The sequence below is a fragment of the Ceratosolen solmsi genome, unplaced genomic scaffold (assembly GCF_000503995.2).
Source record: "Ceratosolen solmsi marchali unplaced genomic scaffold, CerSol_1.0 scaffold1, whole genome shotgun sequence".
NCBI classification, from domain to species: Eukaryota; Metazoa; Arthropoda; class Insecta; order Hymenoptera; family Agaonidae; genus Ceratosolen; species Ceratosolen solmsi.
The window spans coordinates 15,401,806-15,424,470 of NW_011948415.1; the positions used below are offsets into that span (position 1 = coordinate 15,401,806).

General features: G+C 29.1%; 1 protein-coding gene across 1 annotated transcript; it reads right to left on the minus strand.

The window, feature by feature from the left end:
* Positions 1-2,300: 2,300 nt before the first annotated feature.
* On the minus strand, positions 2,301-22,665 carry LOC105368997 (uncharacterized). The gene is given in 19 exon segments (XM_011508218.1): positions 2,301-2,521; positions 4,190-4,342; positions 4,421-4,528; positions 4,743-4,869; positions 6,788-6,955; positions 7,046-7,121; positions 7,326-7,370; positions 7,641-7,664; positions 7,783-7,880; positions 9,717-9,912; positions 11,023-11,212; positions 11,904-12,151; positions 12,899-13,105; positions 14,408-14,587; positions 14,837-14,932; positions 19,206-19,489; positions 20,163-20,305; positions 20,307-20,983; positions 22,498-22,665. Coding segments are annotated over 18 exon segments (2,664 nt in total). The 5' UTR covers positions 20,573-20,983; positions 22,498-22,665; the 3' UTR covers positions 2,301-2,466.

Sequence of the window (22,665 nt, forward strand, 5' to 3'; positions counted from 1 at the left end):
TAAGCATTAAAATTTGTAAAAACAATTATATTATTAGAATGAACATGCAATATTATTAACGTACTACGTTTATTCTGCTTTATGTTATATAAATTATGAACGTTTTAATAAATATAAATTGACTTAATTAAATAAAACATCGACGTTGAGATAAGAAATTTTATTTATTTCAAACCGTTTTGATTATATTTAATTTGATAACTCTGTATCGTATTTGTATAATTATAAATGGGTTATATTAACTATTAAATTTGATATTCAATTTTATTTTGTCAACGGTAATTAAATTTTAATTATTAGGTCAATTAATCTTATCAAATTAAATTAATTAAAGACACTGTTAATTACTAAAACTATCATAAAAATTCTGTAATCTTTAAATAAGTTAAATAATTATCTGAAAAGGTATAATATTATTCATTTAAATAATTTATTATATAAAACGCCAAACTTCATTAAATTAAATACAAATATTTGTTCAATTACCAAGCAAACATTACTTAAAACTATTATATTAATTTCTATATATACAAATAAATTTGTAACAGATAAATTCAATTAAAATGTCAGTAATCTAAACGAGGCACGTCTGTCGATAATCTTATATCATTTATGAGCTTGAAAATATTATATTAAAAACATTAATAATAAATCAATTATAGTATTGGAGATTTTATTAAAAACTTTTTTCTCCGCATAAAACAATCAAGAAGAACATTAATCTTAACGCCCATTGGAACGAACTACGTCTCTAATAAAAATGACAAATCACAGGTCTTTTAATTGAAATTACCAAATAATTATCATCATGGAATAATTGAAATATTCTGTTTTCTTGAAAATTATAAAGTAATAATTGTAAAAATTGGTATTAATATATTCGAGGAAAATTAAAGAAAACAGCTAAGGAAAATATTTTAGCTACAATTTTTTTTTTTTTACTATAAAACATTATTTATACACACACACACACACACACACACAAAAACAAACACAAAGGATTTTGAAAAACAGTCATGATTTGATCATTATAATTTATTATAATATAATGTTGTTATGGTTTACAATATATTATGTGAAATTCAAAACTTTTATTTCTCATCGGGAGCTAAAAATTCTCCTAATTATATATTTTTTCTATGTAATAAATTATTTAAATTATTATAATTACAAATTAATATTGCAACGACATGGTGTTAATATATTGTAATATATATTAATATAATAAAATTTTATATATTTTTATGTATATTATGCGTGTATAACAAGAATATTTATTAAATATCTAGGCACTATATTATTTTTTAATTAATCGTGTATTGTTGGTAGACGCGATTGAAGATTGAAAAGTGCTTAAATTATTATTTTCTTTATTTAACAATATCAATCACTAATTAAAAAATTATTAAATATATATGTCATATTGCGTATCGTATTAAAAAAATGTTTTAATGTCATTATTGTTTGTAAATATCGGTGTCAATTTTTTTTTTTTTTATTTTTTTTATAAGGGTAAACAAATTTAAGTAAATATTTACTTAATTGATGAAAACACCGATATAAGTACAAAAGCTACATATTCGAATATGACATTTCATTATATCGAATATATATATATTTGTCGCGTAAAAAAGTATTTATTATGATTTCAAAAAATGTTGTAATGATCGTTAAAAAAAAAAAAAAAAAAAAAAAAAGTGATGTACTGAAACGAAATTAACAATTCAAGTAAAGTAATTCTATATAACGATTGAAATGAATATGTACTTGAATTTATTTTATTTTTGTGTATGATTGATCATAAAATGAAATTAAGAAGACATTTGTGCGCCATTTGATTATTCCTTCATAGCTGAAGCGATTATTACAGATTTATAAAAGAAGAATATAATCATTCAGTCGATTAATTTTATAAAAATTCATCAATAATTATACAAACAAAAATATATAAAGATCATATTCAAACAAAACAAATAAATTTATATAAAAGTATCATTTCATAAATAATTCTGCAGACATTCATATCGAGGACCAGAGTGAGAAATTGATAGATCAAAATTATTTTCATAATACTAGTCACTTCGTAAATTATCAGCCTCAATAATTACATTAGGAAGATAATTAGACTAGAAAATCCTTGTCTTTTAAATAAATAATTATAAAATAATAAATGTTCTTTTTGTATCGCGTAAATAAATAAATAGTATATCAAAGTAAAAGACACTGATGATTAATAACTGTTATTTCAACATTTTTATAACTTAAAAAGCAGGTACTCGGTCGTTCGCTTAGTTCTTTTTTTTTTTTTTTATCTCTTTACTTATAGCCAAGGCTTGGAGTTTAAATCAATATTATTATTTGTATATTATTAATAACAGAAGTGGAATTCGACGAAGTGAAGTTTCATTAGCCGAATCTTGAACTGCGTAACGAGTTTCTTGATAATGCCGACGTTGCTTGCAAGCATTAGCAAATCCGCACTGAAGGTTTCCTTTTCAATTCTGGAGTTTTTATAAAAATCCTGTTGATAAAAAAAATTTTTTTTTTGTTTTCTACTCTCAATAATATTACAAGTGTGCACGCACAGGCGCACACACGTTAAAGGGAATGTGAGAAAGATTTGACATTTATAGAGTTAACTTACGAACAATCAAGTAAAAATTATTTTTGCTAAAATTGAAATCAAAATCAATTAATATCTACTTTATATTGCAATAATCTTCGATAAATGAATACATATTAATTATAACAATTTTGTATTAAAAATGCTATTACTAATATATATTATAATGAATTTTATAGTCACATCCACTTAAGTTTTAATTCAAACTAAATCAGTATTGCATTACACTAAGCCGCTCTATGTTAATTCATAAAACATTAAAAAAATAAAGTTACATAAATAACTGCAGGTCATTTTAAAAATACATTATCTACATGTAAGCATAGGTTTATAAACATGCTGATTATTATTTCAATTAATAGTATACGTAAAGTCCTAGGATTGTTACGAAAATATTTTATTAGAAAAATAATGATTAATTAATTAACACTAACAATAAGAGAGACTAATTTATATGCGAGAAATTCTAAATTCTTAGATATTTGTTGTAGCGATCGATTATAAAGATTGTCACATACGTAGGAATGATCAAGAAAACATTGTATACAAATTGGTCAACTATAAATTGTATATTTAGAATTAATTTATTATTAACAACACGGTAAAGTGCGAACTCTATTTGTAAGTAGATTTCATAATTTTTCTCTTCTTTTTTTACTCACCTCATTAGATTAATAATTAGTGGATTCTAACAATATTATCAAATCAGTTTGTCATAAAATCATAAAAATATATTTAAAAACACTAATATATTCGTAGATTCGTGGATATACATTTTTTAACGTGTGTATATATTATAATTAATTCTTCGTAAAGTACTTTTTAGAATAAAACGAGTTGAAAAAATAAATATAAATAGAAAAAATTTTCATGGTAATTCTGGAAAAATGCCGATATCCAGTTAACTCGAAAATATTTTAATCACATTTTCAAAGAATTTTGCATGTTTCATATATATATATATATATATATATATATATATATATATATATATATATTGAATAATTTATTACCGTTGATCATTTTTAATAGCAAATTAATAGTTCAAGAGATAACTTTGCTAGAATTACTTCTAGTTATTGCAGTAAGTGTTAATTTTTAATTATAATGCAACTAGTTTATGTACAAATATGTATTTATAATAAATTTTAAGAACTTGTGTTATAAATAGATGCAAGAAAAAAGAATTTGTCATGCAATGATTAATCGCCATAACAGGGAAAAGTAACTATAAAGAAAATATATTAAGCGCATTGTTGTCAAATTAAGTTGCTCAGTGTCAGCTTACCTATCCTACTCGCTCAGAACAGGAAGTAGGGACCTTTACGGTCAACAGAAAATTATATTAGAAAATATTTGAAAAAATTTCTATTATTTTCTTATGAACGAATTAAATTTTTAAATAATATGAATGTAATTGTTATTTTAAGATTAAAATTAATATTTTTTTTTTGCGTTTGTTTTTTCTTTTTTTTTCTACTTTTTTTTTTTAAATTCTTTATTGAGTAAGTTTTTAAATTTAAATAACATGGTTCATAGTGAAAAAAATATTAGCATCATACTCACAGTTCAATACTTTGTATAGCGGAAGATGAACACATGGAGTCAACTTTAACATGACAATGTTTATGACATTTCATTTGGCAGTCTCTACACTCATAGCCTTGTTTGCCTAATCTTCGCGCCAACGTTCTTTTACATACTTCACACACAGTGCCACTAAAAGAAATTTTATTCGTTGACAAGATCCGATATAACCATAGTTTAAATAAGACTGATAAATCAGGATTAAATTACCCAGCCATATGTTTTGCAATAAATGTATGATCATTGAAAATATGAAGCTTCGTTCCTTTCTTCTTCCATTTACTTTTTTGTGCCAATGATAGTGGGACAAGATAATGTCTAGAGCAATGGGAATATATTTTTTTCATATATTCAGTAATAAATAATATTTTAATTATGAAAATTACTATGGGCTTAAAATATATTAAAAACTAATTATACTTTCATGACTCAAAAGTAATGAAATTTTAATCAAAGCGCTTAATGTCTTTTTATTCCAAACTTAATTTAACATTAAAAATATATCGAGCTATTTAATAACTTATTAGCATACTTTCTGATGCAGTTCTCAACGGTTTCCAAGACTAATGTCGACGCTTCATTTATATAAGTTCTTGTTGAAGTTCCACTTATCGCAGATGCTTCACTAACGCTTGATCTTCTCGAGTGTCCTTCCCGACCTAAATAATAAAAAAAATTTTAATTTATGTAGATTACGTTGCTCTTAACATATAAAGAACTTACACTTGACTATTAAAATCGTGATAATAACAAAAAGGAAAAAATTCAACGCAATCTCCGTTTCTTAAACGAGTAATAATATTTAATTTATAATATAAAGAAAGCCATCAACACATACATTCCAATATACTGTTGGAAATATGTTATAATTACTTAGTAGTCAATCGCTTTAAAAGTTCAATTTTTTTTTTTTACCATTATATTATAAAGAAATACAGTTGGATAATTAAAAATAATAAATAAATGTACTAGAAATTTTACTATAAAATAAGATTAAATTACTCACCAACTACATCTACATGAATAAAAAAGCGGCTCTAAATCTTTTGAAATTAAAGAATTCACATTGATTGGATTAATCTGATTAATTGGAAACAATTCATATTCTATGACTATGAGTATAAAAAAAAAAAAAAAAAAAAAAAAAAAAAAAAAAAAAGAAATAAAATTTGCCACGGATTTTGTGGCAAAGGAACGAAAGGGGTTTTACAAACGTGTTATATAAAACTTACAAACAAGGCAGAACTTAAAAAAGAATCAAAACTTCTGAAAATACAATTAATTAGTATTAGAATTTTCGTTATGTACCAATCCATTTACAAACTAAATAAAAGTTCATAATATTGCAAGTGTCGAGATTAGTTTCATTTCTGACTATATAATTATACAAAAATTATTGACAACTAATATATTGTAGAGAAAACGTTATTGTAAAAATTAAATTTGACATAAAATTAGGGCAAAAACAAACAAAGCTGGCAATATCAATACTTGCAGTTGAGTATTTTTTTTTATATTTTTTTATTTTTTTTTTTAAATTTTTTATTACGGGAATGAAGCAGTGCCGCCAGTTTCTACATTAAGCAGATAGGAAAGAAATTTTCTGCATTTTGAAATCGTGACTGTAAGAATAAGATGTAAATAAATAAATAAATGAGCATTTAATATCGGATAATGAATATTAAATAAAGCAGTATATAAAATCAAGATACGATTATTGAATAGATATACAAATAATATGGGTAAATATAAATTTATAGTTGTTGCATGAATACTATTGAATAAATATAATAACAGTTGAATCAAGAAATTTCCCTGTTTTAGAAAAATATATTATAATATACAATTTTTTTGTATTGATTGAGCTATTGTATGAAAAGCTATTTAATATACCATTGACCATTTGTGACAAAATCTAGATTTGCCATATTTCTTGTATTAATTATTCGAGGCTATTGTCATATCGTGTAAGTAATTCTTTTTTAAATAATTAAAATTTGAATTGTGACTTTTAATTATAAATATTTCAACTAATTAAATGTTTGAAGAATTAAAATTGTATTCTATATATGTGTGACTTATGTGAAGATTAAAAAAGACAAATTCAAGTATATTTATAAATTTTTATCACAATTGTAATTATTAATTATAATTATAACAATTTATTATTATGAATTCGTATGCCAGTGCGTTTGCTTATCTGCTTAAATATTATAAATAAATACGTATGACATAAATATGTAATATAAATATGTAAAATGAATATTTTAATGTTAATAAGTGGGTAATTTTTTTAAGTCAACGGTTGCATTCTATATTGTATATTTTTTACTTTTTGAATTTAATTTACTATATTTATTTCTCTCCTCGGTGCATTAACCACTGTGGTAGGTTTATCAATTAAAAATTAACAAACAAATACGTGTTAAAAATATAGTAGAAAGAATTTAAATAAAAGTGATACGATATACCACTTATAAAAGCTGTAACTACTTTAAATTATTGGATTAATAACTTAGATAATCATAAATTGATAAATATATATATATATATATATATATATATATATATACTAACCAGATCCTGGATCTCTTGCTCTGTCTGCTGAAATAGATCTTGAATGAGCCTCCTCGTGATTTGGATCCCCTTCCGGTCCAACTGATCTACTTCTTGCTTTAGAACGACTAAGTCTCTTTTTGATTGTTCCAAAGAAATCTCTCCGTTTTCTTCTAGTTCTTCCTCTCTCTAATTAAATATCACGGCAGATTAGATTATACAGCTATCATATTGTAAAATTATTGTATAAATATATAGTAACCATTGTTTTAAATTTACCTTTCGTACCATCAGAGTTTGAAGAATTTGGTGTACTTTCCTGGCCAGAAGTTGTATATACTTCTTTCTCTCCAAGCTAAAATATTTATTTCAAATAACTTCAATATTTATGTAGCTAATAATATATCATAAACTCATTTATATTTTAATTAATAACAAAATTAATGGTTCGCTAATTTTATTATTCACTTAAGGACTCTAAAGACGAGTAATCAGCTGAGATGCTAAGCTCTTATTTAAATCTCTTTCAATTAGATCTATGCAAATAAACTTTAGTTACCTCAGAAGAAATCTCCCGCCATCCGCCATTCTCATTCAGTGTGACCTATTAGATTAGTAAAAATACACATGACACTAAAAACATGTTACGTACACTCGATATTATCAATTATATTTTTACATTCTCATAAAACTTTAAGGAATGAAAAGTAGCGGATGTTATATATTTATTTATTGTTAGAAACATAATACAGCTATTATTATCAGTTATTTCGTATTAAAATAACGATAATGAATTTAATTTATTTCAATTAATATAATAATTATTTGAGAGATTAAAGAAGCATTGGATTATTAAGATTTAAATTAGGCTCACCTTCACAACTTGACGTTCAGGTTTCTAAAATGTGAAAGAGCATGCTTTGTATTAGTTGAACTTTGTGGAACTTGCAAACAAAACAAATCTTTGGAACATTCAGTTTGTAAAAACTTAAGATACATTTAAAAGTCATTATTACCCTTTGCTGGCTGTGAACGATTAAAGTTCCTTTGTTACCATTTGATTGTCCACTTCTGTATGGCGAGTCAACCGTTGAACCGCCATTAGTTAAGAAATCTGTAAAAGAAGTCGAATGAAAATGTTGCCTCTCTTTATACGTCGTACGTATTTAAAAATCTTCTCTCTTAAAACAACACTAACGTCATAGTAAATTTTTTAATAAGTCACTTTAATCTACATAAATTAGTGAGATTTTGAAACATTTCACATACAACTACAAATCTACAGTTTCAGTAAAAACACGTGCAAATTTTCAAACACAAGTCACAGCATTAAAGAACGTATTTGGCCGTGCAAGTTGCCATATTCTCTCGAAACTAAATCTAGAAGGGTATTATAAAACGATACTTATGGAATTTTCATCAAACTGTACAATAATACTAGTCCCACAACTAAATATTTAAAAGTTCATTACCCATTTTGGCACAACTCCTATTATCATTTCTATATGTTTTACAAGTAGAACATTTAACTCGTGAGTCTTCTGCTTCTCAATTTATACTAAATTCTTGTTTTGCTCTGTATTATATGTTTATGTAACTGAATGACAAGACAGAGAAATGATATTTGTCAACAATGAATGTTCAATGCAAGATCAAATGAATATAATTTAAAATAAAAATTAAAAACTCAATTCTTTCTAGATAATTTTACCAATACTCCAAGTAAAATATACATACTAATTATGTCATTAAGTGCCAAAATTACAATATAAACAATTTTCCTCGATTTTAAATGATCCTTTAAGAATATTATTCAATAAAATAAGGCAAAGCACAAACTCACATTGTACAGTGCCTCTAGGCACATATTTGAACCAAACTAAGGGACCATTCACTACTTAAGTCATTGAGATGTCAACTTGTATTAATATTGGTAAATAAATGATATTTCCTTACTTGAAGACTTTTTAAAATTAAAATATATTTAATGAGAAAGAAAAAACCAAGTTTAAAAGCTATCGTAAGCATTTACTTAAATTAATTTTTATTTAAAATCTTTAGTTAACGTTAATATTTATTTATTATTGAAAATAAATTCAAATTTCTTCTTCAAAGTCATTTTTAACTTTCATACGCTTCTTTAATACCTAAAAGAAAATAATTCTTCTATTTCCGATTTTAAAAGTGTCATTTTATTTTCACAAAAACGAAAATGTTTAAATAATCCTTCCTTACGTATTTTTATAACATATATGTTTACGTGTAATATTGAAAACACAATTGCATAAATTATGTTTTTATAAAATACATATTTTATATTGATTTGATTATTAAACGCATCCACCCACACACATATTCACAAACTTTTATTCCACGTACGCACGCACGCACATAACGTAATTAATCGACACATTTTTATTAAAATTTCTTTTCTTCTCTTTTATTCGAAGAGCATCATAAGCCGCTTTTACATTCGTAAAATCACGTAAAATCACGTAAAATTATCGAACAAATCATTTTAACATCACTGAAATCATAGAAGAAATCATTATATACAAGATATAATAATCACATGAACAACATCATTCTACATGAGAAAACAAAAGAGTGAGTGAATAGCCCCTCAGATAAAACAGTGGACTTTCCAGGAATTTCATGAAAACCTAAAATATATATGTCTCTTAAAGGAAATTAATGATTAAAAAAAAAAAAAAAAAAAAAAAAAAAAAAAAAAAAAAAAAATAAAAAAAAATAAAAAATCAAATAAGAGCTTAAAAAACAAAACTCTACTAAACGCTAAACATCCAGAGAATGGGATCAGTTGATAATGCTTGGAGGCAGGCGTGGTTGGTATGGTGAACGCGAGCTTATTTTAAAAAATTTTGTTTGTTTATTCAAGGCGAACACGCGGGGGTTCTCTCTCTTACTAGTCGATATAATCGATATTTACCGCCTCCCGATTCATTTGTAGAGTCGTACAAAATAAGAGTGCTGTTACCGTTGTTATAGTTAAGAGTATTGTTGCTCAATACGTTGTTTGTAGGATTATAACTGCGCGTTGGTGAGGCTGGGGGTTTGATTGTTTCCTTCACCCTGAACGGCTTACTGCCTAATTGCGGCACTTCCGCACCCTCGATAAAAAGAAACTGTAAAAGTTAACAAATGATAACGATTAGATGCATCGGTACATTACTCGTCAGTCCTAATCGTCAATCCTCGTCAATAATAATTAATCAATATTACTCGCGTAGAAGATATTTTTTTATTAATTTGCATCTCGGTCCTTCATGCTTTTTTCGTTAACCAACTTATATTTTGCCCTACCCCCGAAAACTTTTCGTTATTTCGCAAAAACGACACTTCATTTTTTTTTTTTATTATTATTTGCAAATTTAGTTATGTCGATAATTCTGTGTATAATCAACGATTTGACACTAATAGTTTATTATTTCTTTATTATATAAGATCTTTGGATTAATTATTAATTATATATTTAATTAAAAATAAACAAAGTGCTACGATACAAAATCACTTTTAAAAAGTAAAGTAGGAATTAAATTACGCGTTACATTGCAAACGATTACGTAATTATAATTTCTTGCTGTTTTACGATTCAATAATTTTGTTTAAATTTTTTTTTTTTAATATGTTCTTTAATATTTCCTTGAATTTTATGTATAATATACTAAGAATTGCTAATATTTTATAAAGTATTTTATATAAAAAATTATCATTTAAAAAACATCTAAATTTATTTATTATAAATACAAATATCACTTACAAATAATAAGTAACTGATGCAAAACAAATATAATATACTAAGAATTGCTAATATTTTATAAAGTATATTATATATAAAATTATCATTTAAAAAACATCTAAATTTATTTATTATAAATACAAATATCACTTACAAATAATAAGTAACTGATGCAAAACAAATTTAATACTTAAACTCTGATAATTACAACAACGAAAAATCTATCATAAATATTTAATATACGAAAAGTTTTATGAAAAATTATTTTTCTTATTTTCAGCAAATGATTTATTAAATTTCAAAAGTCTCATATTGTATATAAACGCGTACATATCGCTCACATAATGAAAAAACTCAATATTTTTATTGTTTCGACAGTCGACTATATTACTCAACAGTATTTTCAATATCATTTGAGTGTTTGATAATTGACTTTTATGTTTTTGTACGCGATCTAAGAATACGCCCTTTTCAAAATAAATAACCATTGAATCACCTCGACTGTGAGGGTGCCAGAAACTTCATCTTCTTCATAAGGCCTTGCTTGTAAAGGTATAATTTGCCTCTGACTAGGATTAGCTAGCAGTTCTTCGACTGCGACAATACCAAGGCCCAAAAATCTGTCGTTTATATTAGTTCTGTCGTAAACTTCAAGTAAAACTTCTGTCGTATTTTGGCTTATGTCGCTGTAATGAGAAATGAACAATTTTTAAATGCACATGCTAAATATACAACGTTTTCTCAACACCGGCACTTCCCCTTTATCGTCGTACAATAATTATGTAATACCAATTTATTCAATAAAATGTAAATTTTTAATTAGACTTTTTCATGTCGTATGTGAATAGAAAGTTTTTCACGTTTACAAAGAGACTTTACGTACTTGCATTTGTTAATCGAATTTGTTAATTAATCGAATGCCTTAGTGTTTTTATAACATTATTTATATCTGTGATATCATTTAAACGCTAAACGTCTATTAATTCATTGACATTAATGTTATTACACATTATCTTCGACATATACGTACGTAATTTGACGCTAGTATTCTAATTCCACTTTTACTTATTATCCAAAAAGATATTTATTACTTTACGATACAATCTAACGGGTATCCGCATACATGTTATTATAATTATTTTAATGTTATTAATTTTTTTTTTCCTACACACTTCTATTGATTCGCGTGAATTATTTTAATCTTTAATTTGAAATTATTAACTAATATAAAATGTAAAGCGTTTCGTATTCTCTAAATATTACTAAAAGAAAATACTTCGTAACATCCTTGCGGGCGGTATTCCATTAAATTTACTTTATTCGTCATTGCATATTAAGAAAATGCCAGTCCTTCGGAAAATGTTTGTGAAAACATACAAGAGGAAGGCTTCGTCCCACACGGGGCTCTTCGTGTCCTTCTTGATCGATGTCTGGTGTCTTTGCGGTGGTTCGTCCAGCTCCACAACGCAATACGGTTCTCTGCACTCAAGTTGCCCGGCGAGGTCCGCCGCCCGGACAACCTTGACGAGTAGTCGACGGTCACCCGGTGAATATTGCTGTATCGTAGAACCGGATGAGTGCATGTGGCCGTGTCGCTGGCGATTAATCGTTGAGTTTGAGCCAGCCTGAAATATTAAAATCCAGGCGAATTTGCAAAACTGCTGATACTTTTCAAATTAATTATTTAAAGTGGCCAAGGCATTTATGGCTCATAGATTTTGCAGCGGGCAGAGTTTTTTTTGTTCTCTAACTTTTAGCGCATCGTAAATAATTAATTATATGGTGAAATTTGCATTTTGTTTTTATTTCTTTATTTATTTATTTATTTATTTTTATTTTTTGTTTTGTTTTTGACGATAAAGTCGCAGGGTTGGAAATTTAAATTGAAATTTAAGAGATGTTTATATTGCATAAGAATTATCACGTAAAGATCCTGAAATAAATTGCAATAGATTATTCAATGAAATGATCGACTGTAGTATAAAAAAATATTTATTGAATAATACGGCTTGGCATGCTGAATTTATAATTTCGGAAATTGAACAATTCACAGATATTCTCATTTGTATTCTCATTAGAATACAAAAGCCTATCTAATGATTACAATTACTTTATACATTATGTATAAGTATTATGTCAAATGTCAGAAACTAATTTTCTTACTGTTTTTAAATATTAAAAGGCAGAAATTGTCATAAGCCCTGATAATTGGATGTATTTTTAGCAAGTAATATCATCCAGAGAAAAGTAATGAATTTCTCAAAGGACGTAAATGAAAGAATAAGCACGTAAAGAATAAGCGTCCGTAACGCCATATGCCCTATATTAATGAAATAAATTCGTAAATTTAATACAATGTAGTATGAACCAACCATATTGTCGTAGTGCATAGGCAAAGTATAACCCAAGTGATTGATCGGTTCCCGCCATAATCGCGGACAGTTTGTATACTGGGATAGATTGAGATGCACATTGGTGCCGCGTATGGCGCCCACGACAATCTCCGTCAGCAGCTCTTGCATGTGAGTTTCATCAAAGTCCTTTTTTATCGTGCCAACGGGTGCCATGGATACCTTCACCTATTAGACAAACAATCCCTTTTTTAAAATTGTCGAATAGATCAAGCTGTATTTCAAATTAGATTTGAAATTCGATTGGCATAGAGAGAATATTAAAGCTAAGTTTTGCTCTTGTGCGACTCTTGCCAACATTGTATTGCCAATTAATTTTAAATAGCTTTACTCCTTAAATTTCGTACTCGCAAAACTCAAATATAGATAAAATAAAATAAAATAAAATAAAAGATAAGAAATATTATACAAACTTTTACAGTCATTATTATTCTTATTTTTGTCCTCATTCGTTCATTATTGCTATTATTATTCAAGTATCTTTATAAATTCCTATTAAGTGAATGATTCTTCAGAGTCGAAAGATCAATGATGGTATTCAAATTAAATTTATTAAAATTTTGTATTGAAAGCATCGTATAAATGATCATTTGTTTTATTTAAAATTTTATTAATCATATACGTTAGATCATAAATATCTTACAGCTATTGATCTTTACATTTGAATTATTAAAATAAATCTCATAAATTTTTGAAGGAAAATATTCTAATTATCATATTATATAGAGCGCGTGCGTTCCAATATATATATATATATATATATATATATATATATATATATAAATATAAATAATTCAGAAGAACGTTCAGAGACAGTAAGATACTTGATATAATAACTGTTAAATAGGAAACACACTTTGAAATGTAAATAAATAAGTAAAAAAGTTACTGCTCATGAATCTAGTCATAACTAACCACGCATGTCTAATTTTGATAAAGTTACATGATATTTAATTTATTTCATATACGACTTTAAAATTATTGCAAAATATAATCAAATCGCATTAAAGCATTAATAATTCATTTTGCACTTATTTTATACAACATTATCATCGTCAAATGCATACGCACAAAGCATACGCTTTGTAAGCATCATAACTATATAATACTGTAAGAATAAAAAGTGCGACTAATTGATATTAATCAACATAAGTAGTATTACGTACAAATTTTGAGCAGACAATCTATATTCGCAAAAAATACTGTCGCTACAGTGTGCGTGACCTGTAACGCGAAAAAGAATTCTTATTGCAATCGTTGCTAAGTTATATAAGTAAAAACTCAAACTTTTGAAAAGAGAATGCGATGCTGCAACGGAAATTAATACCAATAGCAGTAGTTTGCAGCTCTCGTAAGGAAGACTTTCGTTAACAGAGCGAGGGAGTGAGGGGATGAGAGGGGTAAGAGGCGAAAAACGACATTGAGATTGAGATCCGTGAGGTGGGTTGGCGATGCAATCCAATAAATTACCTCTGGCCATCCATCGCACTTGAGATCGATCAACAGCTTTTCCGTTATGCATACAACGTTCAATCGGGCTCGGAAGCGATTCACGTTGACTCTGTAATGACTAGTTTCCACTTTATCGCCGTGTTGACGGAATGCCTTTAGCTGTAGAGCGGGAGTTGCTTCGCAGTCACACGTTACTGTCTAAACATATTTAACGATAGTGAACTTGCCATTGCTCGATAAATCACTAATTTTTATATGACCTTCCATCTCTTCTAGGCTTCTCATATTATTCGATATTATTATTCGATTATAATAAAACTAAGAATGATCATTTTAATCTTCTCAAATGTATAATGCGGCTAATGATTTTAAAGTCTTGTGCACAATTTTTATATAATATTGTCCGATTAATTATGTTTTATTATGTAATGATATTTAAAATCTTACCACGTCGTCTTTCGAATCGCATTCGCAAAAAATGTTGGACAACATAGGTGGATGAGTTTCCGGTAGAACTCTAACGAATTCAACGCCGATGCCATGCTAAAAAAAATTTTTAAATATTCGTGTCGGTAAAAGATTATATGTACAATTATAATTAAGAGCAGATTAAGTATTTATAAATTAAATAATTGCAAATTTTAATATCAAAATTATTTTAAATAACATTATGATACTGAAGCATAATGTATATTTATCCTATGATTTAAAAATACTCGAGCTAATGTCGTGCGCAATAAGAGCTCATTAAAGTAATAATAACAATAAGAATATAATCCTATTTCTACATAGTGCGTGGATCCAAGCATATAATAGCGTTTAATAACCTTTCAAAACTTGTCCTCCAAGTCATTGGCTTCCTCGCATTGATAAAATTGCAAATACACGATCACAGCCAAAATAGAGTTTAATAAACTTGGTGATAAATTAGTAGCAAAACTACCTACATTCCATTATTTTCAATCTTCATAATAAAAATATATAATTATTAATTTCTTTTGGTAATAATACCTTAATTATATCATAATAAACATGTGCGTGCGTGCGTGCGTGTGCGCTCATCTTTCTAACACAGCTGTAAAAGCTACAAATATTAAATAAACCATTAATTAGTCATTTAAATCGCGATTAACAAAATTTTCTTTCCAAAAATTACAAATTTGTATATTGTATTTAAAAATTCAACACTTAATTTTTTACGATGTTTTAACGTAATGCTAAAGTACGTGCTTAATGGTCTTTATTTAGAAATATCGTACGTTGCCAATTGAAATATACACGTAATTTTACGATAAGTACAATTATACATTTTCGGTTTACCGTAAATACTTAACATAATCTAATAATCATATTATTTATCCACTTTTCAATATAATGTTTAAGCAATACCCAGCTTAGAAATTATAAATTATAGATATATAAAGATATTAGAAAAATCCCATTATCCTAAAGAAGACGAATTATATTAGTTGGGTATTCCACTTTTAAAAAGTTTATTTCTGATCGAGAAAACATATTCTCGAAGAAAACTCCGCTTCTTTGTATGTGTGTGTGTGTGTGTGTGCGCGCGGGCGCGCGCGCACGTGTGTGTTTGAACATAATGAAAGAAGGTTAATCTTTGCCGAGAATAAAACTTACGGAAAGAAATAGAGATAAAGAAACGGAGATAAATATAAGAACACGAGAAAGAAATAGAAGGGATTCGAGAAAAATGGGATGTTAGATATAAGAATGAGAATCAAAGTCGGTGAACAGCGTGGGCGTACGCAGACACGGACGGAGCGACGTTGTGTAGTGGCACGCTATTTTGGACAGGAGTCAATGACGTCATAGGTAAGCGAGAGACAAGGCCGCTAAGTCGCAGCGCCGCGGATTACGGATTATATTCCAAGAGGGCCGCTGTTGGTTCACCCTACCAGTCAAATCTATACGGGTTGACAAGGCAATCGAACGCTTCAAAAATATTACCTTAACACACACTGCTCTTCTCTCTCTCTCTCTCTCTCTCTCTCTCTCTCTCTCTCTATGAATATATATATATATATATATATATATATGTACATGTACGTACGTGCTCGTGTGCATGTGAGTGCAGTTGCAAATAAAGTACGTATGAAATGGTCGATATTATATAAATAAACATGATTTTCAAAATATAGAGAGAATCGTTAGAATTCATTTTAAATCCGATCCAATTATAGCATGATAGTTCGTTTTTTCATTAACATTTTAATAATATTGAAAGGTCGACAAGCTATAAATAATTTAATATTTAACCGTCATTACATTAAAATACAAGTGATGTAAATTCGTAATAAACATTTTTATTTCATTAACGTATAAAAAAAAAGGCTAATGATAAATGATGGGCAATATGATTTTTCTAAATACGATTTCGAAACTTTATTCGATACTGTAATAGTAAATTATGCAAATTTAATGTTTCAAATTGACTTAAAATGGCAGTCCTAAAAATTCATTGATTCAAATTATTCATACACTGATTGGTTAAATTTAACGTGCAAACACACGCTAATTTATATGCACACTCTAGTATTCGATTTCAACTATTGTTTATCCTACGTATTTTCAAGCATCCATTATACCATGTTCGTCTAACGGATTGAAGATTAGCACGTATAAAATCATATATTATTTCGAGTTTAAATGCATTTACCAGCCATTTTATTCGTTCTTCCTCGCTGTGGCATATTTTTTTCATCTATGACGATAATAACAAGAAGAACAAGTTTCACACGATTCACCATTACTTTTATCCAAGTTGAAATAAAAATTAAGACGCACATGACCCTGAGTAAGGGGTAGATTTTACGAGAATAAAGACAAAGACCAATTGTCTTAGATGGTTAACTTTCTTTATAATAATAGTATTACACTATTAACTCTTTTTAGAATACAATATTTTTAGAAAAAAGTACAGAATTGTTAAAAAGATGTATATTCAACTTTATAATTGCATAGGTGCCAGTATTTTAATCTGATTATTATTTGAATATAATATTATTTATACAACAAAATTCAATAAATGGGATGATATAATGTGCATACTTTCTTGAAAATCTACTTACTTTGCTATAATAACAGTTTTTAAATCCTTCACTTCATAAATTCCGTGAAGATTTTCATTTGAAAAGGGAAGAAAGTATCAAATGGCTTAGATTGTTTAAAATACGACAAATTTAAAATTTAAAAATATGAAAAATATTCGATAGATAATAGCCGAATTCAATGCATTGATTCAATTATTATAAAGAAACATTCGTACTCGAAAAATAAAGTTTTTACAGCACATTAAATATTCAATTAAGAATTGCTTAAGGAACATGGAATGAAATATTTTCATAAGAGATAAGGACATTAAAAAGTATGGAAAAAATGTGACATTTAAAGGTTGAAAGAAGCGGGAACATGTACCTCTTATTATTCTCTAAGAAAATATCTATGGTGGTTGGCTTATAAAGAAAGAAAAAAGTCGATGAAAACATTTTATATAAACTGAGCAACACCTGTTGCATCGCGTTTATACTCGTATCCACGTGTTTCGATGACCATCACTGTGCTTCGACACATCATCACATCCAAATATATCTTTTATAATATAAATAACGCGAGAAAAAATAGCCTTGCTTGTCGACAATAAAGATATCTCCTATACCCCCCCCCATCCACCCCACCCCCGATATCTGTCATAGCGATTCCCGATGTCGATAAGCCTATATCTCAAGCATCAAAATATACGAGCAAATTATCAATGTTTGCAATTCGCGAAGACGATTCATTAAAAATAGATAAATCTGCTAATACATCGACTGCGAATCGATAATACTATTCATTGATTATACATACGAGACACTATGTTTTTTTATTTTATTGATAGATTTTTTTTTCACTATTAGAAATTATATAATTGGCAAATTTTCTATTTCATTTTATTATTAGTTTTCATAGATATTGTAATGCGCGACTTAATATTAACCAACATTATTCAAGGCTAAAGAAAATATCTTACTTTGTTGAGCAATTTTGTATGCATGATGATTATGTGAATATTAACGAGTTTAGTTATAGCAAATGAAAATGAATATTACTTTTTCTTTATTATGCATACGTGCTTATGAAAATCGAGCATAACAACATAACAAAAGCGAAATTTTAACCGAATTTTGGCTAATATTTTCACTCAGCTTTTAATTAGCTACGTATATTTACAAAAATTTTGTATCGAATGTCATTTGAATTTACTGTCCGCATTTTTGTAATTCATAGATAAAATTTTTTACACTAGCTAATTATTGTTATGAAATTGGTCATTTTAATATTGGTATTTTTTCAAAAGCAGTTTCATATCAATTGAGCAATGTTTCTCCCCAAATCATCTGCGAGATGGCACAAAATTTATCAGTATTTGTAATAATACGTACACGTAAGCAATAATAACATTCTGTTTGAATCCTAGGAGTTTGGGAGCAAGGTCTTTGGAAAATTGTGGAAAATGCAATATTAATATTAACATACCAAAGGAGCTTTAATTGTTTATAAAAGCAAAATACTTGCTTGATTGAAATATCGGATTTCGGCGTTGCTTGTAATACTGAATTACAATGAAATCGAAGCAAGTAGGGTAATGGACTTTTTTCATTTGTTTTTTAGACTTTTTTAATAATAATAATAATAATAATAATAATAATAATTATTATTATTATTATTATTATTATTATTATTATTATTATTTATGGAAATGTTAGTGGTAAGGACAGGTGACGTTGTGAGCCCAGAGGCTGGGAGTATCGGTTACCTCGGAAATGGCGGAGGCGACAAAGTCGTTGAGGGAGTTTACCCAGATGCCTAGTAGCTCGTCCAGCACAACCAGATCCGTGTGCAGCCACACCAACATCTCATTCGTCCACCTAACCGCTTCCGGATCGGGCCCCGTTGACGTCGGCAGATGCAAAGCACGTGAGCTCCGCGCTGGGCTGATCAGCGGCCCGGAGTTCTTCCTCGTCAACCGCTTCCTCACCGGTGGCGTTGGCGGCACATAACCAGAGCCACCGAAGGACGAGGATAAGCCTCCACCACCTCCTACACATGCCCTTCACATCAGACATTGGCGGTAACAGCGATCCTGACGATCTGACTCGACCAATAATCGCGCATAATTTTGCTGTCACAGAGCCATGAGGTCCAATCGAATGCGAAGTGAACCCGGAAAAGAGAGACAGAGAGAATAGTCGACGATTTTTCAAGCACGATCGAAAGCTCATAGCCTTTACGTCAACCTTGGCTGCCGTATGGCCGACTGTCAAGATCTTATTTCCACAAGAAAATGTAAAGAACGGAAGGTGAAGGGGTTGGCCCGCGAAAAACGGTTGGTATCTACAAAATGCGACGGCCTAAGGTTTATATCTCACGGAGCTCGATGATCAGCCGGTCGCATTGTTTTTGCATCGATATTTATCTGCACGATAGATCATCGAGTTTGGCAAGGCTCGGGTTTCAAAATCACCGAGAAACACAGACTGGCCGTAGCCGGGGCCCTTTGACGCGTCTCGTAAACGGAAATCGGCCACAGCCGTAGCCGTTCAACCGTCCTCGCGAAGTTGGCACTAACCAAGGGGCAGTCTAATCACAATACACAAATAAGATACCAGAAGCGCGCGTTGTGTTTGTTTCCGCCTCGACACATGCGACGTAACGAAATCGATCGAGATTTAAGGATAGGACAAGAGAGAGATATAGAGTCGCATAAGCGTACCGGAAGTGGCGTAGCCTGGACCGGTGCTCCTCGAGGCGTTGGCGGACCTGGACCTGGCGACCGCGGCGGCGACTCCCGAGGCCGATGCGCCGGCCCCCAGCCGGACGACGCTGTCGCCGATGGACTGGAGGCCAGCAGCCGACTTCTTTAGCTGCGGTGATGTGATGATGGCCGGCGATCGTCGGCGGCTGCGCCCTGCGCCGCTGATGGAGCCTATTGTAGACGAACCTGCCAACGCAGAGAATCACCAGACCCAGCAGCATCCAGCCGAAGATGAGCATCGACAGGGTGTCCATTGTCGCATCGGCGGATGAGTCGAAACTGCATATCAGATCGTCCACCCGCTCGGCCAAGTCGGCCATATTGCCCCATCCTCCTGCCAGCCAAGTCCAATTGGATTCCGCGAGCATTCTCGGCTATTTTCACCCGCGAGCAGCGAGCGAGCCTCAAAGTCGTTATTAATAGCACCGGCATATACCCTGGGGCGGCCGACGCCGCGCCCCACGGCGGCCAACACAAGCCGAGGCCCCGGACTTACCCGGCGCGCAGCCTCCTTACCGACCAAGCCATGCCACTGTAACCCATGAACGCTTCTGCCGGATCATCTCCAACGGCTCGTAAACGATATCGCCAACAACGTAGCACCGACTGCATTTATTATAGGATACTTTCTCTGCTTTCTTTTATGCACGGTGACGATTCGATGCTGTCAAAGTGTCCATGACTCGTGCTGCGTCTCGCCTCTCCGAAATTCCCAAGAATTTTCTTTCTTTCCAATATTGCAGTTGCGCTCGTGAGATTGTTGGTATTACTAGCTGCGACTACAATTATTAATAATACAAATTAACGCGATGATCTGCTATTGTCATTTCAAAGACTTTATCTAGCTTTACTAGTTCACGGCCAAAACTTCACGAAAATAACAATATAAACTATAATTATTCTCTGCCGTCTTATAATCCAATAACTTATAATCCAAAAAACAAAAAAGCATAAGAATTACAAAATTACTACACGTCACCGATACTACCAACAATTATTACTAACTTTGGCCGAACCCCAACGTCTTGTCAATGTAACGTAAGAATTACTATTATTTCAATCTTTTCAATATCTGCAATTTTTCTGCAATTAAACAATTATGCAATAAAAATATGTAAATGCGTATGTACTTTTTGTTCAATAGCTTTTTATGTAAAACAACCGACGTTTGAAGAGCAAAGCAATCAGGTAAAATAAAAACTTATCCCCCAATATTGACACAACATTGTATGTAGTGTTATAATGTTTAAACAATTTGTGTCATTTTGTTGAGCATCGTACAATAACAATATGTCAACATTTCAATAAATATTATCCTCGATATCTTGAATTGTAAAAATACAGTAATTTAATTATTGCAATACACCAAATTTTCATTATGTATAGTTATATGAATTATAAATGCACTGACATATTAAACAATACTAATAATAACAAGTACATCTCATACAAATAGAATACAAGATATTTAATTACAAACTTAATTTAAAACAATTAATGAATTATACGATCTAGCAGCATATTTTGCATACATAGATATTACGCATTATTTGTTCGTTAAATCCGTTTGTCAGAAACATAATAATAAAATTATTTACTTACGATTATCATAAGTTTAGTTGTATGAAAGAAATTAACTGATTTCTTATTTATTATCAACTATTAGTATAAATAATATTATGTTAATTATTTATATTAATTTTCATAATTATATTTTTATAATATAACATAAAATATAAATTTTCATAAGTATATAAAATGTATAATAAAATTAATAAATTCATACAAAAAAGTATATCGATAAAATTTACTTTGTCATTCTACTAATATGTAAGTGTATCTTATGAATGTAAAGTCGGTAGTAGCAAATGAACAATTTTATTAAGTAAACAATTTTTCAAGAAATCTAAAAAACCAACAATTAGTACAAATGTAAATAAGTATTTACTATTTTGATTTTCTCAACTGGTAGAAATTTATCAAAATTGATGGAATTATAATTTAAACAACTAATAACAACGAATTACCTTAAAAATTTAAGAATTATTGTCAAGTAAAACTCAACTTACTAAAATTAAAATACTAAGATTGCAAAATTTTTTTAAATATATAAAAAATCGTTTGTATTAATTTTAATAAGCGATAAATAAAAGTTTTAATTAAGCAAATCGATAGTTCAAATAAATACGATAATTTTGTAATTGAATTTACTTCTAATTAAAACTTTTAATTCATTTTAATTAATCATCGTTACTTTTCATGTGTGAAGTAAACAAATCTTAATACTACTTACCTGTTCAAAAGAAGCGCGAATGAAGAATATAAGAAAATTTTTTGCAATCGTGCTACTTTTGTACTTTCTCTATTATAAATCACTTTTTGTAATCATTTCCATTGCTTTAATTAACTATGAATTCTGAGAAAACAGTATTTCCTTCCAGAAATGTAAGAAAAATATTGC